Below are 27,438 nucleotides of genomic sequence, written 5' to 3' on the forward strand. Positions count from 1 at the left end.
CCAAAACTAATAGTGGACCTTAACTGATCTGTAGCTCTGGCAAGATTAATCTGCCCCCTCGGCGGCTTGTTTCCATTTTGACTAGTCCTTGCTCCGGTACACCCCTTTACAAGAAACACCCCTCATTTCAGAGTAAGGTGTCATGAAGTGGCAGGTGGTTATTTCTACCGATGGGGCTGCTCCAAAGGACACAAATCTGATTTCCATTTTCAGTAATGTGAGTTTGGGTGCTGCTTGGGGCTACCGTCCCAAGATGCCAGGCAGAAGCGAGTCCCTTTCTCTTACAGCCTATCTGAAGAAGTGTGCATGCACACGAAAGCTCATACCAAAATAAAAACTTAGTTGGTCTTTAAGGTGCTACTGAAGGAATTTTTTTTATTTAGCCTTTCATCAGTGACTGACTGGTGGCAGTTCCAGTGTTAGAATATCCAAAAGGCAGGATGGGAGCTGTTCTTAAAACGTAGTTGGTGCTTGCTTATAGCTGCTTTTGGGTTAAAGCCCCATTTCATGTGCTGGTCATTACACACTGAAAGCCCAAAGTGAATAAAGGTAAAGGGACCCCTGACCATTAGGTCCAGTTGTGACTGACTCTGGGGTTGCGGCGCCCATCTTGTATTATTGGCCGAGGGAGCTGGCGTATAGCTTCCAGGTCATGTGGCCAGCATGACAAAGCCACTTCTGGCGAACCAGAGCAGTACACGGAAACGCCCGTTTACCTTCCTGCTATAGCGGTTCCTATTTATCTACTTGCATTTTGACATGCTTTTGAACTGCTAGGTTGGCAGGAGCTGGGACCGAGGAACGGGAGCTCACCCCGTCACGGATTCGAACCACTGACCTTCTGATCAGCAAGCCCTAGGCTCAGTGGTTTAACCCACAGCGCCACCTGGGTCAGATCGTTTAAAAGGACTACCACCTCCCCTTCCTTTACAGCTGTGACTCATTGTTCTACCAATGACTTGTAACTTTCTGGTGGTCGTTTAACAAAACCAAATGCACTAAATTGGTGCAATATGTTTTAAGTTTCATAGTCCTCTTTTCAAAATAATATAAAGCATTTCCTTTGAACATAGTTTCCCCTTGCTAAAACAAGCTCAATACCTACATGTTAAAATTTTATTATAAATAACAAAGTGATACAAAAGCGGGGGGGGGGGCATGTGAAGTTTTTTAAAAATATTCCTTGATTTAAAAAGTCATAATTGTAGAAAATATGGCAATTCACCCTATACAGCTTTGGCCATATTGGCAAATTATCCAAATTGAATGCAATATATATCAGGCTGGCATATCATGTATTTACAAAGGTGACCTCGAGTCGTTTTTTTTACTTTACAGCGAAGAATTCTTCCACCTGCAAGCTTCTGAAGAGCATTATTTTTTCGCTGTTGTTTTTCTGGCTCTTAGGTTTTCCAATGTTTTCTGTATTGAGATGAGAGGAAAAGTCAATTGTCAGCTAGAGAGATTCAGCAAATACAGGTTTCAAGGATAATCAATCAATGGGCTCTTTTCCCTAATAGTTAAAATTGAGAAATATACTAGAGCAAAGGTTTTTGCAAGCATATGTATGACTTTTAAGATTTCACAGAATAATAATGTAGCAGCAGCTGCTTTTTCATTTTGGTGCGTACAGCTTAGGCACTAAATACCTTCTCCCCTATAGACCTGCCTATCTGTTGCAACATGGGAATGAGCATTATTGAGGCAGGTGCCCCGATTGTGGGACTCCCTTTCTCTTTGAATACAGCTGAGTTTTCAGCGGCAACTGAAGACCCTCCCAATTGTTCAGGCCATTGTGAGCTCTGCTGATACTGCTGTTATGATTTTTATTTTAAATGCTGTTTGCATTTTCTGCTGTCATGCACTCCGGGATCACTCCTGCAATAAGCAGGTAAGAAATACCTGGAGGGGAGTGCAGGGTATGATCATGGGTAGAAACCTTGTGTGGCAATAATGTAGGTTACTGTACAAAGGCAACCTATTGCTCCACCCACTTCTTGCCCTGCTTACCACCGATATTTCCCTCCTCCCCAAAGGTTGCCCCAAAACCACATGGAGTTTCGGGTAATTAGAATGGGTACCTCCACCCCACCCCCACCCCTGTAATGCAAGTGTTTTACCTTTTGAAATGCCTTTGCTCTTTCCCGGTTTTTGGCATAGTTTTCTCGTCGCTCTCTCTCCTGCTTTTTGGTTTTCACTTCAGCTAAATTATTATACAATCTGCCCAAAGGTTTTAAAAAGTGCGCATTAGCAGTGGACTGCCCAAAACACTCTCCAGAGGGGGGGGGATTAGACAATAAAATAGTAAGAAAGATTCAGTGTTTATGAATCTTTTTAAGGGAGGGGCTTTAAGGCAGCTCTTGTTTCAGTCTGAAATGGGAGCATGAGGCTTTTCAAGTCTCCAAGCCCTCCCATTTTTAAATTTCCAAGGCACAGCTTAATAGGGGAGGTGGCTGGAGATTTGCAAAGCCATGTACTGTATTTGACATTTGGGCAGGTCCCCTGTCATTCATGTGACAGGATAATGATGCTATGTGACTTGATAGCTGAGGATTCTTGCTACGCTGGGAAGTGCAAGAGTCTTCCAACCAACTTGGATGTTTTTCGAATGCACCCCCGCGTTTTGTTTTGTTTTTAAAGGAAGGGAGGGGAGTAAAAGGGAGGCCTTCTTTAAGCAAAAATTAAGCAGCTTGATCAACTAAATTAGTTCGGTTTCTGCCCAATGTGGCTCCCACAATACCTTGAAGTGCGTTGGTACATCTGTGCTTCTGCTGCCTTCCTGTCCTCTGTGGAACACGCTTTAAAGTCTTCTACTTTCTTCAAATGAACAGCTGCTGCACCTTGGAGTTAACCAGAACACACTAAGTTTAACAAAGCTCATGAGACCACATTAAATAGGCAGTGTTTTTCCCATAGCAACTATATATTTTTCATTCACAACGGAATAGGAAATGGACTGCAGCAATGTTTGAATCTTAACCCACACTGAACAAAGTGTGGAAGGCATAACAACAGCCTGCAGGATCTGGCCAATGGCACATTTAAATCCAGCATCATGTTCTCCTAGCGGCCGAACAGATGCCCATAGGAAGTAACAACACTCTCCCTCAACAACTGATACACTGTTCTATAAGGACCCAGGGTGAGCAGTATACTTTGTAAAGCATCTCTTAAGTAGTTGCGTATTTCAAGGAAAAAAGGCCCCTTAATAACAAAAACTATGAGAAGAAAACGTATCGGCTTATTCCATTCCTTGTTTGGTATCTCCTTTCTAAAGCTTTGAATGGCTTGCTAATAAAATTACCAGGAGGCGACAAGTTCTCTCTTGGTTTATGAAGAAGTGCCTGAGCTGGAGGCTTTTCAGAACTTCGCTTTCTACTTTTGATCTTCTCTACTCTTTTACAGGATCTCTCAATGAAATCTTTCTTCAGCCTGAAAAACGCTTCTTGCAAGCTCTCGGTGGCAGACGCGAACTCTGGCAAGAGTGCTGTAGGGGAGGGAAGGTGAAACATCTACCTATGACATTATTTGAGAGACCTTATTTCATTTACCATATATCATGTGGGAGTACGGTTTTTAGTACATATCCACTACAGCTTTAAAACTTTCACAGATCTAATTATTATATCTTGGCTTATTGAAGAAGAAAATAATTAAACTAAAACCTTAAAGAGACCCATTGGCGAGCAAAAGCCATGCCTTTCAGACACACACACACAACAATGAAGGGAAAACACATGTTTTCTCACCAACCAGTTTCTACAGGCGGGAAGAAAATGCAACCAAAGGAGCCAAAAGCATGTAGATTTCTAGATCAGGGGCTATAATCAGTTAATTCAGAATGCACTAAAGACAACATTTTATTGCCCACAACAAGGCGAGAACATGTCTAATAAAGGCAGCTCTGTGCTAATAGAGGACAGCTCTGTGCCTTTCTGGTCTTGGCATGGCCTAGCACAGGGGTGTCAAACTCAAATTCATCGGGGGCCGCATCAGCAGTTTGGTCACCCTCAAAGGGCCGGTTGTATCTGTAGGACTATGTGTCCACTCTTTATTATCATAAATTATTGTCACTGCATTCAATTATTACTGTTTTTTGTAATAATGTAAGTAATAACTAGCTCTGAAAGCAGAAACAGTCAGAATAATGGCAAGTAGATATTCAAATGTACAATTATTGTACAATTTATTGAAAAATGATTTTTGGTAACTGCACTGGGTGGTGGAGGCTCACTAGGGTTTCATGCAGGACCTTTGCAGAGCTACTAGTACCTGGAGATGCTGGGGTCCTTCTGCATGCAGGACAGATGTTCTGCCAGTGAGCCACCACCCTTCACCAAAGGGACTGGCTGAGGTTGACTCGCTGGAGCTGCTCTCCTGGTACCAGGGTTTAAGGGCCAGAAGTATAAAGCAGCATCCTATGTTTCTGAGGAGAGGGAGGGGGAGGGCAGGGGGAGGGAGGGAGGGGGGAAGGAAGGAAGGAAGGAAGGAAGGAAGGAAGGAAGGAAGGAAGGAAGGAAGGAAGGAAGGAAGGAAAGAGGGAGTGGGAGGGAGAGAGGAAGGAAGGAAGGAAAGAGGGGAGAGAAAGAAGAGTAGGAAATAAGGAAGGGAATAAAGAAGGAAAGAAAAAGAAAGAGGGAGAGAAGACGGAAAGGGAGAAAGAAGGAAGGAAGTAGAGGGAAAGAAAGAATAAGAATGAGGGAGAGGAAGAAAGATGGGAAGGACAGAAGGAAGAAAGGAAGTAAGGAAGAAAGAAAGAAAGAAAGAAAAGAGGGAGCAGGAGGGAGAGAGGAAGGAAAGAGGTGAGAGAAAGAAGAGTAGGAAATAAGGAAGGGAATAAAGAAGGAAAGAAAAAGAAAGAGGGAGAGAAGACAGAGATAAAGAAGGAAGGAGAGGGAAAGAAAGAATAAGAACGAGAGAGAGGAAGAAAGAAAGGGAAGGGGGGGGTCGCCGCCTTGATTCAGCGCCAGAAAAGAGCGCAAAGGGACCCAGGGGCAAAAAGCATTTCCCGTGCAGCGTGAGGCAGCGGGTGTCCGTTTTAGGAGAAGTGCGTAAAGCCTCAGAGTTGCACGTTCGTGAGGCTGAGCTGCTGCTGAGCTCACGTTCATGAGGCTGAGCCACGGCAGGAGGAGGTGGAGGTGAGGCAAGAGGAGGAGGAGGCAGCAGCTTGCCGGGTCGGTGCCCGGCAGCGCCGTGCAGAGAGTCCTGAGCCTCTGGGACGCAGCAGTGCTCTGTAGCACTTTGAATCCTCCTCCTCCTCCTCCACGGGGTGCTGCTGGGTGCTTTCTCTGGGCTTCAGCAGCAGCAGCAGCCGTTTCCAGGCGCCGAGCAGTGGCAGGAGGAGGAGGATTCAAAGTGCTACAGAGCACTTCTGTGTTGCAGAGGTTCGGGACTCTCCGTGCGGCGCTGCTCCGGCCGCCTTTCTACCCCCCCCCCCCGGCCCCAGCTGTTTGTCGGCGCTTTGTCGGCGCGGCGCTTCAGCAGCAAGGTCCCGCTGCTGGGTCCCGCTGGCTGGGGCGCTCGGCGGGCCACATGACGAGGTCTGGCGGGCCGGATTTGGCCCCCGGGCCTTGTGTTTGACACCCGTGGCCTAGCACAATGCTCTCCTGAAAAAATGGATAAATCATTAGGTAAGCATCCATCATTCTTTTCCTGACTTAAGCTGTTATGCTGCCTCAGCTCTTGTCCTCTTGCTGAAGCTACTGCACACCTACCTTCTTCGTTGGAGTTTTGACAAGAATCCTCTTGGGTGCTCCAAGCTGCTAATGGATAGTCAGGCTGAGAGCAAATGGAGTCATCCACTTCTGAATTTAAAGGTAAAAATTCTCTGCTCTGCTAAGAGAGTAAAATTGGCTGTAATATGTAACGCGATGATTGGTGATTGTAAACGTTAATGTCACTTCATTACAAGGAATAAAGTACTGCTATACAAAAGGAATTGCAAAAATTTTAAAACCAAATGGAAGAAGAAGTTATGTTTTAAATTGGAATTCACTGGACTTGAGATACGAATTCAATCTCAAGCAGTTCGATGATTCTTAACACAGGGGACTCCAAGCATGTACAGAACAGCTAGAGAATTGAAGGGGCACAAGAAGCCACAAGAAGCCTCAGTTGACGTCACTTTCCAGTGGCTTGGCTGTAGGAAAAAACTTACTGGGGGAACCTATAAACACCACAAATATTGTGTGTGTGTGTACTGCAAAGGCTCAAAGGGTGGAATAGACACACAAGCACAGGAAGGTGCAAAGAGATGGAATTTGTCTTAGCAGCTTAACTCCCACAAACAGCAAAAACATGGAAGGCTTGAATGCCCTCCTCCAAAGGATTCTCATAGATCCATACTGAATTGGTGGGAATGACTACTCCTCCCCTCGCTCTGTCATTCCAATCTGTTGTTTAATTTTAATGAAGTCCCCATAAGGAATAGCAGTGCTGGAATCTGTGGCCCAACTTCTCACACTTCCACAGCTGGCTACATACACACAACTGTGCAAAAGTAGTGCATGCTCTAGATACTTCTCGCTTGGACTACTGCAATGCGCTCTACGTGGGGCTAACTTTGAAGGTGACCCAGAAACTACAACTAATCCAGAATGCGGCAGCTAGACTGGTGACTGGGAGTGGCCGCCAAGACCATATAACACCAGTCCTGAGAGATCTGGTTTGGCTCCCAGTACGTTTCCGAGCACAATTCAAAGTGTTAGTGCTGACCTTTAAAGCCCTAAACGGCCTCAGTCCAGTATACCTGAAGGAGCATCTCCATCCCCGTCATTCAGCCTGGACACTGAGGTCCAGCTCAGAGGGCCTTCTGTCGGTTCCCTCCCTGCGAGAAGTGAGGTTACAGGGGACCAGGCAGAGGGCCTTCTTGGTAGTGGTGCCCACCCTGTGGAATGCCCTCCCATCAGATGTCAAGGAAATAAACAACTACCTGACTTTTAAAAGACATCTGAAGGCAGCCCTGTTTAGGGAAGTTTTTAATGTTTAATGCTGTATTGTGTTTTTAATATTCAGTTGGGAGCCGCCCAGAGTGGCTGGGAAAACCCAGCCAGATGGGTGGGGTATAAATAATAAATTATTATTATCATATTATTATAAAAGCATCTCTGTGCACTTGTCCAAGGGTTGTTGCCGGGCTGGTGAGAAACGTCCAGAGAAGGAGGGAGGGTAAGCTCAAAGAAGTTACTAAACAGGACAAGAACACACCTATGCAATCATGCACACACTTAAAACACAATAGGCTAAAGACTTTTCTAGCACACTCCCTCTCTCTTCCATCATACATCTTTATTATAAACCACATTTCTTCCAAAGTTACGCTAGATGTGTGCTAAGATTGCACATATTTCCATGCTTTTTTATAGTTCAGTTTATTAGCTAGGATCTTGTTAAACCTAAATATCTGAAAGACTGTCTCCTTCCCTACAGACCCTCCTGGTTGTTAAGGTCAGCAGAGGGGGTCCTCTTGGTACTTCCACCTCCCTCAGAAGTTCACGTGTGGTGGCCCAGAAGTGGAGAGGACAGTCTCTGTGGCAGCTGTGGAATTCCATCCCCACAGAGGTGCTCCTGGCTTCTTTATTATACAGATTTGGGCAAACGCAGAAGACACACCTCTTGACCCTGACCTTTAACATCTGAGACAAGTGGTTCAGGACACATCTCTGAATGTATTAAGTTTTAACTGTTTTTAATTCTGAATTCTAAAATGTTGTAACCCACCCTGGGACCTGTTGAGGAAGGGCAGGCAATCAGTTTGTTTGTTTGTTTGTGAATAAATACATAAATAAATGCTGCAAATTCAAACCATGCTGTAATTTAAATTTCACAGATTGTCCCTTTTTGCAAAATAGTAAAGAAAACAATAACCTCACCCACATAAAATGGGTCTATTGGGGAGGGGGAAGAACCAAAATGTTTACCATGGGACAGCTTATTGCTTCAGAATGATCAACGTAAGGCAAGTTTTCAGTTTCCTCCTTTCTGCTCTCCGCTTGTTCAAAGAATCCCAGATCTGATTCTGCAATACTGATGTCATTGGAGCTTATTAGAGTCAACTCGGGTTCTTCCATAATCCCTTGCCCTGTATGTGTTTCCTAGAAATTAAAATGACAGAATGCTATGTTTTGGATATGCATGATTTAATATAATTTGCACAGACATCACACATGCCAGTATTGTTGCAGCACTTGAGATGCCAAGCTACCTTGACATTTAGCTCAATGTTCCTTTACATCTGTTGAAAACTCAAAAACCCCAACGGAAGCTTAGGTGCCGCAGGTGACATTTCTGAAGGCTCACAGGTAAACCGCAGACCTTGTGCTGGCTGGCTGTGATTTAGGTCAATGCTCTCCTTTCATCAATATGCTAAGAAAGGCATGATTTGGACAGCTTCAGACTAAGCCCCAACTTGATACCACATGCTACTTATAGTTTTAGTTCACTTACCCAGACTGGTACGTTTCTTGGCAAAGAGGAACGTGAACTTTCAGCCTGCATGGTAGTCAAATTCGGTTGCGGAGATGCATCTGGCACTCTGCTAGTTTGCTGCACAGAATTTTCCACAGGGCTCTCTGAGATCTTAGAGTTCATTTCTGGACTCAAACTCAGCATCGTCTGTGTTATTATAGAACTCTGATCTCCCATAGTTTGCAAAGTACACCGAGAGAGATCAATTTCTACATCCTCATTTATAGCCGCCTTTTCTGTAACTGTCTTACGCTTGCTGTCAGTTGACGCAGTGGGCAGTTCGGCAAAACACAGGCTCTCTTCTTTCGTTGACATGTCTTCTTTCTCCGACTCTGTGGTCCCAAGAGCACTATGCCTTGTACCATTATCTGGAACTAGCTGATAGAATGAGCCTCCATCTTCTGCCAGGCTTGGACTACGGAAATTTTCAATGGAAGAATAAAGGTTGGTGATCTCATCATTTTCCTGCTCCTCACACTGTGTGCTCTCAGGTTCGACATAGATACTGCTCCCATTAGTTTTACTCATTTCAAGGTTTTGTTCGGCCTCTGCGCTGAAGGATCCATACTTATCACCACTCTGTGGAACCTCTCTTAAGGAAGATTGCAGAGGTAGGTGTTCAAACGATTCTTCAGCACCTGGAATGGAGAAACAAAAATAAAAATTCTAACCTGGCTCAAAGCAGAACTGAATTTCAAGATGCGGTGGGGTGATTTCCCCCCCCTTTCTTCGTGTAGCTTAGTACAATACATGATTTGCATTCAACAGATTGCAGGTTAAATTCTGGTGTTTCCAGGTAGGGCTGGGAAAGATTCCCGGAACCCCTGAAGAGCAGCTGCCTGTTAAGTGTCCACAGTACTGAGCTAGATGGGCATATGGCCTGACTTTGCATAAGGTAGATTCCTATGTTACCAGGTCAGACTACTTGACTATATAGCCAAATACTGTCTACTCTGGCAGGTAGTGGCTTTCAAGGTTCTCAGGCAGAGGGGTCTTTCACATCACCTACTATCTTAACCTTGGACTAGAGATGTCAGAGACTGACTTTCTGACTAACCGCTGAATAAAAAGGTAAAGAACCTCTGGACGCTTAAGTCCAGTCAAAGACGACTATGGGGTTGCAGCGCTCATCTCACTTTCAGTCCAAGGGAGCCGGAGTTTGTCCACGGACAGCTTTCCGGGTCATGTGGCCAGCAGGACTAAACCACTTCTGGAACAACGGAACACTATAAGCCAGAGCGCACGGAAATGCCGTTTACCTTCCTGCCGCAGTGGTACCTATTTATCTACTTGCACTGATGTGCTTTCGAACTGCTAGGTTGGCAGGAGCTAGGACAGAGCAACGGGAGCTCACTTCGTCGTGGGGATTCAAACCGCTCACCTTCCGATCGGCAAGCCCAAGAGGCTCAGTGGTTTAGACCACAGCGCCCCCCGCTGAGTTATAGCAGTTCCGTAATAAAGCTCTCTCTAATAATGAGAGAAGACTGTGCAGAAGCTGATTAGCCAGGCAGAGAGACTGTCTCTAAATGCCAGACGCCAGGATAATGGAAGCTACAGAACATCAACGGAGCTAACAACTAATCTTATCAAATGTTCATACCAGCATGCTAAGAATGTTTACTATTATTATGTCTTTGGCACCAGATTTACTGAGAAAATCAATTAAGAGTTTCAGCCAAGTCAAAAGATATCAAACCCAACTGAACCACTGGTATCCAAACTTAAAGGATTAATAGAAATAGACCAGACTCCACTGAAAGAACCCCAACTTGAAGATGGATTCTATTAACCGGCAAACATAACAGTTTTTGTCCTGTGAAGACCAAATGTAACAATTACCTTGACTCTGCTCCTTTGCCTCCTCGCCCCTCTGTTGCGTTGGTGGAATATCGCTTAGTTTTCCTGTACTGAGAAGAGAAAGGTTGTTGCTTCCTTCTTCAAAGCTGGAAGCTGTTAATTCGTGGCTCTTCAATAAAGTAGAATTCTGCAGACAGAAAAATGTGTGCAGGCAGAGAAAGACCAAGTATGTTATGGGAAATTTAAGAATTGAGACATTCAAATTTTACTTTAAAGTCATATATCTGTTAAATGACAAACCAACTGATAACATCCACTGTGGAATCTTACATGGCTATGCAGTAATCTGAAGATAATTCATATTCCCACAGAAGGAGGCCATGTGAACACTATAAATACCAGAAATGGTTTTATGCGAGAATCATAGTAATCAGTTCTAAACTGTAATAACCCGTGATGTGTAGGAATAAACACTTTAAAAAAATACCTTGCTTTGGTTCTTGCTGTTCTGAGAAAACGTTGAGAGCATATCAAAGTCAGGTCTTGGTTCCAAAGGCTTAAAAAGCTCACGGTGGAAATTTGGAAAACTTCTCTCAAGGTCAGTAGTATCAACTGCTTGATTTAAAAAAACAAAAGGTTAAAAGGAAATCGACTGTTGCCAAAACAGTATGCTTTACACCACACATCAAACACACTGGCAATGAGGCAGTATGTGCATTTAAAAATAAACAGCTAAACAATCTTTAATGCTTTCACATCTTCAAAGACGGTCTTCTGGGGTAATCTCCACTCAATCTCTCAAAGGCCTGAATTTTAAAAAAATGTTTCTTAAGTTGATGCCAGGTCAGCATCTCATCCCACCGATTTCTCCAATCAGGGTGACCAAGGTGGTTTTCTGCACCAAACCCAGAACTGAAGCCAGGTTGAAATGGGTATAGAAAGATGTATTTTTAGTATAGTTACAAAACTGATTGCCAACAATACAAACCGCAACAAGAATGGGAAATCCAAAAAGGAACTAGAAGCGGAAAGGGGTGGGGAGGTTGTATCAAAAAAGAGGTTCATTGACTCAACGAGTTGCAGACTCTACTGGTCTTTGTTCTGTGAAATTCAGACATGCCTCCTATTTCTCATGCTATCAAGCTATGGTATAGTATTATGACCTTAGCCGTGTACCTTTGTCCAGCCCTATAAAGAATATGTTGCTCGGACAACACAGAGGACAAGAAACAAAATTAAGTTTTTTTTAAAAAATACAAATTCATTCCCTCTGAATACTTCTGAATTTGCTATTTTTCACCTTCTACTAACATTACCAGGGGGAGAGACGTTGCTTAAAGATGACCAGCTGAAATCTCTTGTGTATTTGTCTATGATCTGTTGAATTTTGCGTCTATCCGAGTGCAACATTTCTCCAAACAGATGGGAGCCAGGAGCTTCTGAAGGATCATCCTGTTCACACAGCAGAGAAATTGAAGGCTCCAAAGCAGTATTTGCTTTCTCTTTCAAAGGAGAGCTGAAATGACCTGGTTGTTTCCTGCCTGAATGCGACTCTGTAAGACATAGCACAACCATGCTCAACTTCATAAAAAATTCCATGCAAATCAAGAAAATAAATGCTTCGATCCATAATTAAAAGAGCTGTGCAACTTATTCAGACTACTCCACAGCACACTTTCATGTCGGACACAGCCGTGTAAAATAAGCAGAAAAACCCAGTCTACTGTATTACAGTTTGTAAGAAAATGTACCTGTATTAGCAAGACTTCCGTCAGGATTGGAATTGGCAACGAAACTGGTAGCAGAAAGTGAAGATGAAGCAAAATAGCCACATGCTACCTGTTGTGTAGATGTCTGTGGACTTAATGAAGAAGGGCACCATTCTGTAGAAAGTGTTACCTAAGGCAATAATACATATGAAATATAATGATTATGAATTCCAAAACCCCAAGTGCTCGGAATTGCAACACATTTTGTTCTGAGCTCAGGTCAAGTGTAAAAACCTCCACGTATTCAATTGTCAGTACACATCAGGCTCATCATTGCTCAGTAAAATCTCTCTGTCTCTCATTCATTCATTCACTCACTCACTCAAATTCCACTCACTCATTCACTCGTTCCATTCACTCATTCATTCAACCAACAGTAACCATACATCACAAATTACCATGCTCTCAATTCAGACTTGTATTGCTTCCCAGAACAGATTACAAATCATGCACCACACAGACCAGTTGATCTTTTTGGTGCTCAGATTTGGCTAATTCTCATCACAGAGTCACTGAGTAAGAGGCTCTCAGAGGGAAAGCGAAGCAATGCAAGACACAGTTGTGCTTATTTACTAATGGAAAGTGGTTTGTACCTTTTTCTAATGTTATACAGTATAAGAGATGAAAACATTAGGTTCTTAAAATAAGTAATACTATTCAAAATATAATGCCTTGTTTTCAAGCTTTTTTTTAATAGTCAAGGACAATTAAATGAGAATTTTAACTCCACAAATGAGGGAGGCAGACTGCACAACTGGTGCTATATCCAGCAGTGCTGCATTCCATTTAGTATTTTGTCGCCAGAAAACTTCTGCAAAACAAAACTAGATATTAAAGAAGAAGAGAGGAGCTTTTCAGAGCTCCCTAAAGCAAAAAAAAAAAAAAAATGAACAGCTCTCACGTTTGAATGCAAGTTTGTAATTAACAGTTCCAATTATTATATTTTTTAAAAAAAAACCACAAAGATTAGAAAAAAGGAAGCATGCTTGTTTAAAATAAATGCTGCATATTACACGTTAAAACCCAGTGGTGACTAACCATACAATCAGGTCTAAATGAAGGATGAGGATACGTAGCTATTATCTTTCCAGTATCATCAGAGCTTGGTAAGCCTCGATCTCTAAGAGTGAGTTCGTAGGAGCGGGCTGAACACACAAAAATAAAATAAATCAGAATGACAGGAGGAAAACAGCAAGCATTTATGAATCTGAACAGGTTTTATTCCATAAGCCATTCCCACTTTTTCATTTCTGCCCAGGTTTGCTTCCATCTGTCAGAGACTACATGCTCTGCTCCCATTTCATATGTTGCAATCTCACCTGCACACAGAGAGCACGTCCTTCATAGACTTTTTTTGGAAATGCCAGCTGCTGCTCTGCAGAAGAGGAGTGCTCTCAGGGCCTTAGAATGATTCGTAACAGGACAGAAAGAAAACCTAACTTATTCAGAGCTGGAAATGTTCTAACAATCATTTAATACATTATGGCATTATCAGTTTGATTTTAGGGGTAAAAATCAAGGTGCTGCTTTTGATGACAGGCCGATAAACAGCTTTGGCTCAACAAACTGCCATGTTGCTGATCAGAAGTCCCCAAACTTTGGGGGCCTGGGGGCACATTTGGAAAACTAAGAAACTGCTGCCACTGTTGCAACATGGTCTCCTAAATGAGGAAGGGCACGATATAAATTGGTTAAATAAATCAACAAAAACAAACCCACTTCACAACGAACCCCCGCTCCTAAAACCGGACTAAACACTTACAACATACCAAGACAAATAAAACACAGATAACAAAACAGGAGGCAACACCATTTCCCCAAAAGAATACCCCCCCAAAAAATCTGAAAGGTGTTTTTTAAAAAAACAAAAAACAAAAAACAAAACTTGATTATTTTTTTGGGGGGGGCAAGTGGCCCTAACAGGCACCAAGAGGGGTGATTGAAGGGCAACTGTGTTGCTATCAGGTGCTCTACTGGGGACCAAAGGAAGCTCTCAGCTATATTACCCAGGCACCAAATTGAATCAACTTGTTATGGGAGCTATTATACAATGATGTAATGGCCTCCCCTTGGAGCTTATGTGTTCTTCAGAAGCACATTACCTTTCCATGGATCTAATATAAAGCAGACACAGTATTTGGCTTAAACCAGGCACAGCGCTGGGGGTGGCGCTGTGGGTTAAACCACAGAGCCTAGGGCTTGCCGATCAGAAGGTCGGCGGTTTGAATCCCCGCAACGGGGTGAGCTCCCGTTCCTCGGTCCCAGCTCCTGCCAACCTTGCAGTTCGAAAGCACATCAAAGTGCAAGTAGATAAATAGGTACCGCTACAGCGGGAAGGTAAACGGCGTTTCCGTGCGTTGCTCTGGTTCGCCAGAAGCGGCTTTGTCATGCTGGCCACATGACCTGGAAGCTGTATGCCGGCTCCCTCGGCCAATAACGCTAGATGAGCGTTGCAACCCCAGAGTCGGTCACGACTGGACCTAATGGTCAGGGGTCCCTTTTCCTTTAGGCATGTCCAAAGTCCGTTTTGGGGGCCGTTTTGGTTTAATCTGGCCCCTGTGGCAGTATTTCTTGGGGTAAAACCCTTTAAAAAGCTCAACAATTTCAATCCTTCAATCCTAAAAAAAGCTCAACAACTTTGGTCAGCCCCACGGCCCTTCACTTCATCAAATCTGGCCCTCTTTGAAAAAAGTTTGGACACCACTGGCTTAAGCTAACATTATCGTCATTAGGTTCGAAGAGGCAGATTCCAAATCAAAAGGGCCCCCAACACATCCATGCTTCAAAAAGCGACACTTCTCACCTGAGTCACAAAAGCCCCCAGCTTCCGTCGCTGACTTATCACACCATAATTCATTGAACTGGATCTCACTTTCATCAGAACTTGGTTCTTGGCCATCTGCCATAAACCTTAATAAATCTGTTTCTTCATGGAGATCTTCATCTAGACTGATGCTGGACTGCCACTTATTGGCCCTTGAAGCCAGGCAAGTATCTCCAGTAAGAGGTTCTCTGTAACCTGCAAGGGTCAGTTGCCAATTGTTAGAAGAAAAGACCAACACTTGGCTGAACTTTTAAAATACCTTATTTCAATTAGATTAAAAAGGATCCCTTTGAAAGCAGCTTGATTCAGCTGCTGCGCAGCCCTAACAGATCTTGTAGTGGTAATACCGTATTTTTGTAGGTTCCTTCTGCTCTAAGCACTACTTAATGAGAGGGTATTGGATTTCTTCGCCAATCATTACCTTGGAATTAGGCTCCGCAATTTCTGACAAAGTCTAGGAAAGGTCAGAAGCTTTGGGGTTTTACAGCAAAACAGCAAGAGAGGATGAGCCATACCGTGTAAGAACTTCTGATCAACACCACACTTTTACAATTTACCTGTAGAGGAAAGTCTGCCACTCCGTGGTGTGTCAAGTTCTGGTATAACGCTAAGTTCATGCTGTTCCAAATCAAGCCCTAGCTTTATTTTTGACAAAGGTGGCTTTGAAAGTCTCCATGTCTGTTCTCTTCCCCAGGTGTCTTGAAATCGCTCTGTAAAGTAAACGTAAGTTCAGGTGACCTGCAACTGATATAGCAGCTGGAACACTGAGCTACAAACTAAGAGATACCCAGTTAACAGCCTGAGGCAAGTCATTCTCTCGGCAATCGAAGGAAAACAATACTTACCTTTGTTCCATGGCTGGGAAATACTATTACTCTACTACTAGGTAGGTGCCTGCAGGCATCAGATTACACCTGGGATTCTGATCCCCATTTTTGAAAACCTGTGTTTCACTTAAGGCATGAAATAGGTCTGAGTAGCAGTCAGACTTTCCTCTTTTAAAAAATGGGATCAGCCAGTTCATCCCAGAATCCCTGATGAAGAGTTCTGGAGAGCTCGAAAGTTTATGCAGTATATTTTGTTCTAAGTCTGAAAACAGATCAGTTTGAAGGAACTCAAAACAGACACAAAAGCAGGTTAACTTGACATAACAAAAGGTCCTTACCAATCTGTTCATTTGGACAAACACTATGAAACAAAATGTCCTTTTCAGCATGACTGCTCCTTTCAGCAACTTGAACCACATCTTCGTTGCTGTCTTTTGCTCCTAGTGTTGGCAGCAGATGGAAGTCATCAGTCGCTCGCTGCTCTGTCATATCTCTACATGTGCTGGACTGTCCTGCCTATAAGTAGAAATTAAGAGTACCTAAACACAAGCATTTCCGCGCCCCCCCCCCCCACTGTAAGGCATCACACACATCCAAGAGATGATTAGATATTTAGAGCAATTCTATGGTTGCATGCTTACTGATAAGTTTCTACCGTGTTTAATGGGGTTTACTCCCAAGTAAATGCACACCAAATTGCAACCTATACATAAACTGGAGCAGCCTTACTACTAATCCATCTACCCAGGAGTGTGTCTGCCAGAAAGAGGCTAGATCCTTTTACTAAAGATTAAAAGTTTTGAATCTGGGATCTCCAAAATGCAAAGGGTGCACTCTACCACTGAACTGTGTATGTCACCTCCTTTCCAGAGACTTTCAGTTATGTTCACAGAGCTGATTCAGAATAAAAAAGCTAAGATTAAAAAATGATTGAAAAAATGCTCTTCCATTAATACATTGAAGAAGGGAGGAACATTTTCTTTTAAAATTGTGGCAAGAATAGAGCTAATGGGAAGTGTGTGGGTGAGAGAGAGAAGCAGAAGTGTTTTCTGAGACCTGAAATAGAAGCATTCATAACTTTGAGGGGAAACTGATATTTTATCCCAAAATTATGAGTGAAATACTTTCAAAAGCTGTGCTTTTAAAAGATTGTTACAGCCAACTCACATTGCTGCCACAGTAGTTGTTTGAACAAAGGCATTTAAAATTTAATATACCAAAATTATATGGTAAATTATACTCTTCACAAACTTAAAAACAGAAATATTTAGGATACATTTCAGTGCTCCCCAAAATATCACACACACACCCAAAAAACAGTTTTCATAATTTCCAGAAATTTTACATCTCTAGACAAGAGTTGACTGAAACGATGGCAACGAAAGTGCAGCTACTCAAAGTTTAGGAAAACAAATCAGAGAGAAGTTCTCATTCTGAATTAAACCGAAGGACAGCCAAAATGTTTTCATGCCATGTATTTAAAGCATACCTTTTTAATAAACTCCTTTAAAGTTTCCTGCTGCTGTTCCATTTGTTGTTTCAGCCGACTATGCTTTTCCATGAGCAAGTCCTCTTGTACCTTCTGCCGAGAAAGAAGAGCTTCCCTTTGCTTATCTAGCTGCTCTTGTAGTTCTTTCAAGTGTTCTTGCTGAGCTTGAATGCTCTCAGAGGAAGACATCATTCTGTCCCTTAATTCTGCTATATCAGAATAACCAGGCGTGGATCCACTTCCATTTTTTAATGCGTAGGATTCCTGAGTCTTTTGACTCTCGCTAGAAACAAAGGAAAGCACAGACGAGAGGGGCAGCAAAGGAGGGAGGTAAGCTTGCTCCAAGGTTGTTCTTGTGCAACTTTCGGGAGGTATGTGCTGGTGCTTTAAGGTTGCTGGCAGGAGGATCTTTTCCGCTGAAGGTGCACGAGACGTCAGTTTATCAGACCAGAGTGTTTCTGAAGACACAGAAGAGCTGCCCACAGGGAAAGTGAATGGGGCATGCTGTGTTTCAGCCACTGGCTGAGTTGTAACAGAAGTGTCCTGTGACTTAAGCATGAATGATTCTGGAATGCTGTGAAATTCCAATGACTGTGCCGAAGGTGTCTCCACTGCACCCAGCTCTTCTTTTTGTTGGTGTGAACTGTAAACCTGTGACAACTGAAAAAGCCTTTGACCCTCCAGAGTACATACATGCCTGCTGCCCACATCAAACTGTTGTTCTGTTCCCCCCTGCTCTGATGATGGCGCCGCCAACATCCAAGGCAGTTTTGAATGCTCAGCTGACTCTTGTACAGGAGCAGTCCCAAATGGCTGGTCTGCTGTTAGGTTAACTCTCTGCAAACCATGATATCCTTGTAATTGTGATGGCGCGCCAGGGACAGAATCTTGCTGTGCAAGTCTGTTAGCAGGACCTAACAATGATGCAGAAACTAAGCGGTATCTCTGTTTCAGCTTGTTCTGATACTCATGCAGACGCTTCCTGGCTTCTTCGACCGACACTCTGTGCATCCTAAAACAAAGAGACATATGTACATATATATTTGAGCAGGTAACACTTTTCAGGAGCAGAACCGCCAAGATAGCATCAAACCAGGTAGCCAGGAATCTCGTGTAGACAGAAAAATACCTGTTTTGGATTAGAAGGCGTTGCTGATAGTCGCGAATCATCTGTATATGATCATCCTCTGTATGATCACCCTCTGCAGAACTGCTGCCTGCCTGTAGCTCTATGGCTCTTTCAAGCTAAAGAGAAATTAAATTAAGAAAATATCAAGCACTGTGCAAAAGGCAATCAGTTGAATCAGTTCTGTGGGGAACAGTCAAGTTTCTGTTTCAAAGCCAACAGCAGTCACAATATGATAGTATTTACTGAGGTGGGTTTTATTTTGAGGGTAGCCATATGCTTTACATGTATGGTATGGATCCACCCTTAGAAATACATCCAAACTGGGGGTCATGATTTGTTTCACTCCAAACAAACCACGATCTTAAGCAAAGGCTTATGATTGGCTTACGAATCGTGGTCTCTTTCAGCAGAATCAACCATTTCAAGGGAAGAACTGTGGTTTATTGCTCCTGCTCATTAGGTGGCAGGAGTGATCTTCATTTTCACATGGAAGCATCTATGGCTTAGTATGATGTGAACAGCCACAGAATTAGCAAATCCAGCATTATGTCAGACAGAACAACTTTTCTCCTTCACCTTATGTTGTACTTCCTGCTGCTGGTGTACAAAAGGGACCCTGATATTCACTTGTTCCGTTTGGGATTCCTGATCTTTCATTTCTTGCTCTTTTTTAAATTCCTGCTCCTGGTGCTGCATCTGAGCCTTCAGAAAATCAGCCTCCAGACGTTTTTTCTGCTGTTCAATTTGCTGAAGCAATGCCAACTGCTGTTGCTTTTGGCGCTCTATCTAGTCAAATGAATAGCAATTCCGTATGTCAGTTACAGAAGGAATCCATGGTACACAATGAACCTCCCATTAAATAAATTCTTTGACAGAACAACATTTATTACAAGTATTAATTTGGATAAAATATAGAATCATAAAATAGTCATCAAGAGATTCTTGTAATTAGTAAAAACTACTACTGCATCCCTGTAATTAAACTTTCTATGGAAGCAAAACTGAGAATAAATAATAACACCCATAAGTTTACAATACAGCTTTGAATTGTATGATATTGCAATCATATCATAGCGCTCACAGATGTCTAAGAAAAGGAAGAGTGAAACCCAGAAATTAAACTGAAGTTAATTGGATACAGTATTTAAGACTGACTTCTATACATTCCTGGCATTGTGACCGTCACAAGTTTGAAACCATGCAAGTACAAGCTTAAAGGTAAAGGTAAAGGGACCCCTGACCATTAGGTCCAGTCGTGACCGACTGTGGGGTTGCAGCGCTCATCTAGCGTTATTGGCCAAGGGAGCCGGCGTGCAGCTTCCAGGTCATGTGGCCAGCATGACAAAGCCGCTTCTGGCAAACCAGAGCAGCACATGGAAACGCCGTTTACCTTCCTGCTGTAGCGGTACCAATTTATCTACTTGCACTCTGACGTGCTTTCGAAATGCTAGGTTGGCAGGAGCTGGGACCGAGCAATGGGAGCTCACCCCGTCGCGGGAATTCAAACCGCCGACCTTCTGATCGGCAGGCCCTAGGCTCTGTGGTTTAACCCACAGCGCCACCCGCGTCCCAAGTACAAGCTTACATTAGCAATTATTCTTGGCTTACAGAAGGAAAGAAATGAGAGAACTCTATCAATTGTGTAGGTTTCCATTCCTCTCACCCCACAGAGTAGAGCAGGGATAGGAATCTCAGGGAGGGCAGGGAGGAGGCAGGCCACACCCCGTCCCAAACCATCCACTTGTGTGTTGTTGCCTTGCTGCAATGTGCCCATGAACTCTGATAATTGTTTGCCTGGAGGACAGAGGTGTGTGTGTGTAGAAACTATCGTACTTTACAAAGATATGTTTACATTCATTGCTCCACCCACTTTTGCCTCTGACCCTGGAAGGCTGCCCAGAAGGGAATGTGGAAACTCAGGCCAAAAAGGTTTCCCTTTCCAGGTGTAGAGAATAGTTAAAGCTATTGTGCAGGTCACTGTGGGAAGCAGCTGGCTGTTTTTGTGTTTCATACTTTTTAATTATCCTGACGTTTAGCCTTAACTGTTCTTGAAATGAGTTTTCTGCCATTCAGTTTCCTGTAATTTGAAATCGTACTCTAGTGACTTAAGTGCCCATCTTATTGGTGTTAATTTATATTCTGCTCTTCGTTATTCACACAACCCCAGAGGGAGGGACAACACTGGCATATCATAATGGAACTGCCTCACTGCTGTAGACTGAAAAATAGTTATACCTGGTTTTGTCTTTCTGCTTCCTTTCTGAGTTTAGTTGCTTGTTCTTGTAGATCTAGAACTACATTTCCAGCAACAATACTTTGGTCCAATATCTGTGGCGGTTCTAAGTAGACACACAGAAAACATGAATATGTAGTAGATTAAGGATAGTTACTTACATTAGACACGGCATCCTTTTATATAATTTATTCATGTAATTTCTATGGCCACCCTTTATCTGAGATCACAGGGCAGTTCACAATATAAAAACACAAAAAGTACATAACATAGTAAACAAAAACAATACTCGTTCCACACACGGTTTAAAAGGCCATAGACTGTTTAATTAGCCAAAGGCCTGGGAGCAGAGTGTTTTTGCTTGGTGCCGCAAGATACATAATAAAGGCACCAGGCAAGCCTTCCTGGAGAGAACATTCCACAAATAGGGAGCCACCACAGAAAAGACCTGTTTTCATATTGTCACCCTCTGGACATACCGTGATGGATGCACATGAAGAAAGGCCTCATATGATGATCACAGGGTCCAGGGTGGTTCCTATGAGTAGAGGCAGTGCGAGAGGTATTGCGATCCAGAGCCATTTAAAGCATCATAGAGCAAAACCGGCACTTTGAACTGAATGTCAAGATAAATAAGCGAAGAATTTGAAGTAATAAAAAGTAATGGATACTAAAACAAATCTTGTCTTGGTGATTATGCAAAGTTCCAATAGTGGTGTTTTTTTTTTAAAAAAAAAGTTTACCAGATTAGCATAGCCTTAATTCTTTTGATAACAAATTAAATATAAAGTCTTCTTATAATTTATGACAGTTATACTGATGCCACCACTGCTGGTCAGCTTCCAAAGAGATGTTTCAGCTCACAATAGGGGTTTGTGCCCTTACCCTGTTCCCTATCTAGCTTTTTTTTTCTGCTGGCAGGGGAAAAAAAGAGTTATTTGAAGGGGTGTAGTAGTAATTCTGTGTCCAGGGCAGCTGTCTCAACAGCTCCATCTGGTACGCAGGCTGAGACCCTGTCTGCCCGCGGACTGTCTCGCCAGAGTGGTGCATGCTCTAGTTATCTCCCGCTTGGACTACTGCAATGCACTCTATGTGGGGCTACCTTTGAAGGTGACCCAGAAACTGTGATTAATTCAGAATGTGGCAGCTAGACTGGTGACTGGGAGCGGACGCCGAGACCACATAATACCAGTCTTGAAAGACCTACATTGGCTTCCAGTACGTTTCTGAGCACAATTGAAAGTGTTGGTGCTTACCTTTAAAGCCCTAAACGGCCTCGGTCCTGTATACCTGAAGGAGCACCTCCACCCCCATCGTTCAGCTGGGACACTGAGATCCAGCACCGAGGGCCTTCTGGTGGTTCCCTCATTGCGAGAAGTGAGGTTACAGGGAATCAGGCAGAGGGCCTTCTCAGTAGTGGCACCCGCCCTGTGGAACACCCTCCCATCAGATGTGAAGGAAATAAGCAGCTATCCTATTTTTAAAATACATCTGAAGGCAGCCCTGTTTAGGGAAGTTTTTAATGTTTAATTTAATGCTGTATTGTTTTTAACACTCGATTGGGAGCCGCCCAGAGTGGCTGGGGAAACTCAGCCAGATGGGTGGGGTATAAATTTATTATTTATTATTATTATTATTATTATTATTATTATTATTATTATTATTATTATGCCCCTTTGGCTCACAAATTAGATTCACAGTTCTTTGAATCCTGATCATCATCATGGTCAGTTTTAACTCCTAAGTGCAAAAAAATCCCACACAAACATACCCCTGGCTTCAGAGACAGGATCACTCTTTGGTTCAGGCTCAGATTCGGAGTAGTATAATCTTCTGTCTCTACTAGAAATTGTTCCAGATTCAATTGATTCAATTTCACTTGTAATTTCTGGTTCACTTCCTGTTGTCCAATGGTCCTTTTGGTTCCTGATCTTATTTAGCAATTTTTTAAGAGCCAATTTTGACTGAGGCTCGGGTGGCTTTTCAACTTCACTACCTAAAATAAAGGAACAGTACACGCACATGAGCAAGAAAATCAAGGAAGCTGTTCTTACAAGAGAGTAACCCATGCAACTCATGGTTTGGTGCGACATTCAAATGCAGTCAATATGTTAAGGCCTGGCATCACTGGGCAGGACCTGTATAGGCCAGAGTCACTTTCAAGTGACGAATATACAGGAGGGCAACCAAGGTGTAGAAGCTAAGCCTTTGGAAGGACGGTTGAGGGATATGGCTATGTTTAGCCTGGGAAAGAGGAGACGGAGAGGGTGATATGATAGCCATCTTCAAGTACCTCTGGGCTGTTACATGGAAGATGGAGCAAGCTTGCTTTCTGCTGCTCTGGAGGGTAGGACCCAAAACAATGGATTCAAATGGTAAGAAAAGATGTTCTGACTAGGCATAAGGAAGAACTTTCTAATACAGTAGTAATAGCTGTTTGGCAGTGGAAACAGACTACTTTGCAAGGTGGTGTACTCTGCATGATGGGAGGCTTTTAAGCAGAGACTGGATGGCCATCTGTTAGGGATTATTTAGCTGTGATTCCTGCATCTCATGGGGTTGGACTAGATGACCCTTTGGAATCCCTTCCAGTTCTGAGGTTCCAGTTCTACAGTTCCGAGGTTCTGAATTTTGAACAGATTACAAACTCATGAAATGGGTTGAAGTTTACCAACCCGGGTCAATCGTTATTTCTTGTTACAAATATGAAATGTATACTCTACCCTGCCACATGCACTCTTAATCTCTGGCACATATACTCTTAGACTTTGCAGTGCCACCAAACTGCACATTCCTCCCCAAGGTCAAATGGTTAACAGACAATTCTGAAACTACTGAGCAGGATCCAACTAAACCCATTGAAATTTGATTCAAATAGGGCTACTCCAAGTATTACTAGCACTTGGTATCACCCAATATTCATATGCCAGTGTTTGGCAAGATATGCATCAATGTTTATTTCTATCTTTACCATTTGACAACTGCTTTATACCATCTTATATTCAGTAGTGAATATAACTGATACGCCATACTTGTTTTCTAAGTGAATATTAATTAATAAGAACAAAGTTTTCAAGTTTTCTCTTACTGCTTGGCTCACTGTCCTTCACCTCATCCGGCAAACTTGGTGGCACCTCAAACACCGAACCTGGCTCCTGGGAGAGGTCCAGCTTATCATCTTGAGATCTACCAGAGAAGGTTGGTAAGGGCTGTGGGTCAAGGTGCAAAATAAGGTCTCCTTTCATTTCTGTGTAAAGAAATTAGACTGTATGAAAATCCCAACTACGGAGGTGAGCAGCAGACATTTAATGATGTTTTTTTAATCACACAATGCCAAGGAAAGTGAAGCTATGAAGCAAGGTCTTCAATTACACTAAAGACCAATTCAGAAGAACAACTATTTCTCTTACCAGTAATGACTATCACTTAACATAAATTTATATTGCAGTGAAGCAACATGTAATGAAACTTCAGTCAATAAGTAGTTGCAACATGGGCAATATGGATGCCAGAATTCATTGTAAATATCACATTTGTAACAAAAACGCAAAGTGGCACCCACCTAAGAATCCTTAGAGATCCCTAAATTGAGATGGTTTTTGAGTTTAAACCAGCACATTACTATGGTAGGGAAAATAAATACGTTATCTGGGATGCTCTGTCCAAAAAAGTCCTGTATTATATATGTGAAAATTAGTTCACTGGGGGTGCAAGCTGCAATATGGCGATTCCAGAGCAGCCCTAAAATAATCCTAGTAACTGAGAATATTCAACTGTGGGCCAAAGATGGGAGAACTTGTGACTCTGCAGGTGTCGATGGACTGTCAGCCCTTGCCATTAGTTATACAGTAGTATCTCTGGTTGCGAACCATCCTCCTTGCTAACGCTTTGGGTTATGAGCTCCGCTAACCCAGAAGTAGCTGCTCCTGGTAGCGAACTTTGGCCCGGGATGCGAGCGGAAATCACGCACCAGAGGTGTGCGCACAGCGGAAGGCCCCATTCACAAAAGTGCGCCTCAGGATAAGAACGGTTTCCGGTTATGAACGGACCTCCAGAACGAATTAAGTTCATAACCGGAGGTAGCAGTGTACTGGTTGGGACCGAAGGAACTTTGGAATCCAACCTAAACTGGAGGGTGACAGGTTCCCCATCCCTGCTGTAGGCCTAAAGTAGTATTCCCCCAATCTGAGCTGGTGTGGAGCTTTCAATGGGAGATGAGCTTCTGTGCAAGACCCATGGACCTGGCTAGGGACTACACAGAAGATTATATCATTGATCTTTCCAAAGCAGTGGTTTTCTAAATTCCTGTTCCTCCTAATCAATTTGTCTCGTGATGTCCCCCCCCCTGAAATCTGCCAAAGAAAAACCAATAAACAGCATTGTGTGTATGCCAAAATATGTATTCAGATTATGGGATGCACTGGCCAGGCCTGCTGGGCTTCACCACTGCCCTTTGGAAAATGCCTGTGCAATACAGAATATGCTCAACCAATGTAAAACCTAACGGTGGGCAAGCTTGTCTCTTTCAGGGAAGACTGCCTGACATTACTCCATCTCCAATAAGCTGCAAAGGAATCTCTGGGTTCCCCCATAACAGTGCAAAAGGCACTTATAAATACTTACTCCTGTCTCTAGTATACATGTCTTCAAATGCACACTCCAGCTCTCTCTGCCATTCTTCCCTGATTTCCACACGCTTGTAGGGCGGCTGAAACAACTGAGGTGGCATCTGGGCAACAATCTGTCTTCTGCGTGCAAGGTCCATATTCTGCATATGTTCAAGCTCTTTCATTAGCTTTTCCCTGTCCTTTAACAGCAGAAAAAAATATCTCCTATTAATAAGCTGTCATGCAAGCTAAGGCAGTTTATTTGACACAGCGAAGCTACTTTTAAAGCTATGATGATGATTGCTTTATGTTGGGTACTTTCCAAAGACTCTTAGTTGGCAGGTCATAAAATTAACTTGAGAGGAGCGGCATTTATTCATGTAAATTACACTCTGCTGGACAGACAAGTTTGAATATATGCATGTGCACACACACAAACAGTAGGCAGGGAAATGGAAGCTCTCCATTTCAGTAAGTACAAATGATGTTGTTGAGTTTTCTGCTAAATATACCGCTTTAAAAGCAACCTGCAATTCCTTTTAAAAGGGGGACTAATCTACTCCACATGATTTATAGATTAAATGCAGACATTTATTAGTCATACTTCATTATCAAACGTCAGCTTCCTTTTAAGATATTAAGTGTATAATTTCAGAAGGCATATTTTGTTAATTACCACTTAAAATGAAATATTGTTTCCTTTCTCCACATCAGGTGCATTAAAATTCCATTAAGTATTCTGTGAAGACAAGCCCACATTATTCCCCCTTAGTATCCTAGCTTTCTAGTGCACCTGCTAAATTAATACAGCCACAAGAAATACATCTCAAGTGCAGGAAGCTGGAAATTTTAAACAAGTTATAGAGCAGAGAGAACAAGGGTTGGGCTTTTAAATAATGTCAAACACTTCTTAGTACCCACTAGAAGTCAGGCCTACGGGACAACCCCCAAATAAGTGAAACACTAGAAACAAGTGCATTTATTTTACCTGCTTTTTACATTAGCTTTAAAGCCTTCTTTTTTTTATAGACATAATTCTATTGTGATTTTCAACATGGCACACTTTTTTATTATTACACACTGGCTTGGGTCCTGAGTTGGAAGAGAGGGGAACTGCTGAAAACTGAGTAGAGGCACCTTTCAGGAAGGCTTTTATGGAAGAAGCAAGAATGAACTATAATAATAATAACTTATGATTTATACCCCGCCCATCTGGCTAGGTTTCCCCAGCCACTCTGGGCGGCTTACAACAGAAAAATGAAATAAAATAATCTATTAAACATTAAAAGCCTCCCTAAACAGGACTGCCTTCAGATGTCTTCTAAAAACCTGGTAGCTGTTTTTTTCTTTGACATCTGATGGGAGGGCGTTCCACAGGGTGGGCGCCACCACCGAGAAGGCCCTCTGCCTGGTTCCCTGCAACTTGGCTTCTCGCAACGAGGGAACCGGCAGAAGGCCCTCGGTACTGAAATCCTTCTGCAAGCTTCCTTCTACTCACTGAACTCAGGATCCACTCCTTTATATTTTTGTGTAACTGCACCGGAACAAATAGGTAGCTACATTCTGTGAAAGTAGGTCATGCTGAAAAGAATTCTAGCTGTATTGAAGTTCAACTATGAAATACCTGCACAATAAAAAAACCACAAAAACCCTCTTCTCCCATATATTAGAATGCTTTGCGTTTCATCAATCTTATGCCCACAAATGCCAAACCTTACCTACCCTGAAGCCTGAATTACTTCAGCGTTGCTTTCTAAATGTTCAACTATATTTTATCTTTGACAGTGGAAAGAACATTGCACACTGTGAACCTAGAAACTGAGGATAAGCACTATGAACGCTTTAAAGGCTTGAACTTTAAACAATCCATTATTTCAGAATCTTTCTAGAGAAAGGTTAGGTGATTGTACTTTGAATTCATAAAATATACAGTGCCCAATTTGCTATTATTACTCATCTGATGTTGGGAAAATGTTTCTACTTTGCTTACTCGTGCAAGACGGACCATCTTCAAGGCATGCTTCCCTCTTAGGCGAGCTTTTTCTTGCTGCTCTCTCCTCTCTCTCTCTTCATTGCTTTGCAGTCCTTCCTTCCGTTTGGCTTCCACCTTGGCAAGTAACCGAGCATCTGGCTGGCAGTCAACCAGCAACAAGTTAGGAATACCAAGTTCTATGGTGCCTCAAAAGAGTACTGAACCCAAATACATTTGGGACTAACTTCCCCACCTAACTACCCAAGAGTGGCCCGCAAACAATATGTCAAGTCTCTGTGATTTCAATCTCAATTAGACAGTAAAC

At 42.8% G+C, this 27,438-nt stretch overlaps 1 protein-coding gene and 1 non-coding gene across 9 annotated transcripts in view; both read right to left on the bottom strand.

Moving 5' to 3' along the window:
* Positions 1–1,145: 1,145 nt before the first annotated feature.
* The window catches only part of CEP295 (centrosomal protein 295), a 38,572-nt gene continuing 12,279 nt past the window's right edge, over positions 1,146–27,438 (bottom strand). For 3 of the 8 annotated variants that reach the window (XM_035115323.2, XM_060273874.1, XM_035115321.2), the window contains 23 exons: positions 27,132–27,272; positions 25,158–25,341; positions 23,623–23,781; positions 22,306–22,530; positions 20,537–20,640; positions 18,878–19,087; positions 18,302–18,417; positions 17,173–18,184; positions 16,022–16,199; positions 15,414–15,566; positions 14,836–15,051; positions 13,071–13,177; positions 12,015–12,162; positions 11,580–11,816; positions 10,751–10,878; positions 10,306–10,450; positions 8,446–9,104; positions 7,920–8,093; positions 5,715–5,835; positions 3,305–3,487; positions 2,741–2,840; positions 2,121–2,220; positions 1,147–1,422 (listed from right to left, as the gene is read on the bottom strand). In XM_035115323.2, the coding sequence (XP_034971214.2) occupies positions 1,375–1,422; positions 2,121–2,220; positions 2,741–2,840; positions 3,305–3,487; positions 5,715–5,835; positions 7,920–8,093; positions 8,446–9,104; positions 10,306–10,450; positions 10,751–10,878; positions 11,580–11,816; positions 12,015–12,162; positions 13,071–13,177; positions 14,836–15,051; positions 15,414–15,566; positions 16,022–16,199; positions 17,173–18,184; positions 18,302–18,417; positions 18,878–19,087; positions 20,537–20,640; positions 22,306–22,530; positions 23,623–23,781; positions 25,158–25,341; positions 27,132–27,272 (4,848 nt within the window). In that variant the 3' untranslated portion in view covers positions 1,147–1,374. Of the gene's footprint in view, positions 1,423–2,120; positions 2,221–2,740; positions 2,841–3,304; positions 3,488–5,714; positions 5,836–7,919; positions 8,094–8,445; positions 9,105–10,305; positions 10,451–10,750; positions 10,879–11,579; positions 11,817–12,014; positions 12,163–13,070; positions 13,178–14,835; positions 15,052–15,413; positions 15,567–16,021; positions 16,200–17,172; positions 18,185–18,301; positions 18,418–18,877; positions 19,088–20,536; positions 20,641–22,305; positions 22,531–23,622; positions 23,782–25,157; positions 25,342–27,131; positions 27,273–27,438 lie in introns of those variants that run through there. The other 5 variants (XM_060273878.1, XM_060273875.1, XM_060273876.1 and 2 more) reach the window with 5 other exon arrangements.
* On the bottom strand, positions 12,459–12,542 carry LOC118085828 (small nucleolar RNA U2-19). Its single transcript, XR_004692702.1, has one exon. It is a non-coding gene; the product is annotated as a small nucleolar RNA U2-19 (small nucleolar RNA).

This window comes from Zootoca vivipara, chromosome 4 (genome assembly GCF_963506605.1).
Source record: "Zootoca vivipara chromosome 4, rZooViv1.1, whole genome shotgun sequence".
In the NCBI taxonomy this organism is placed as follows: domain Eukaryota; kingdom Metazoa; phylum Chordata; class Lepidosauria; order Squamata; family Lacertidae; genus Zootoca; species Zootoca vivipara.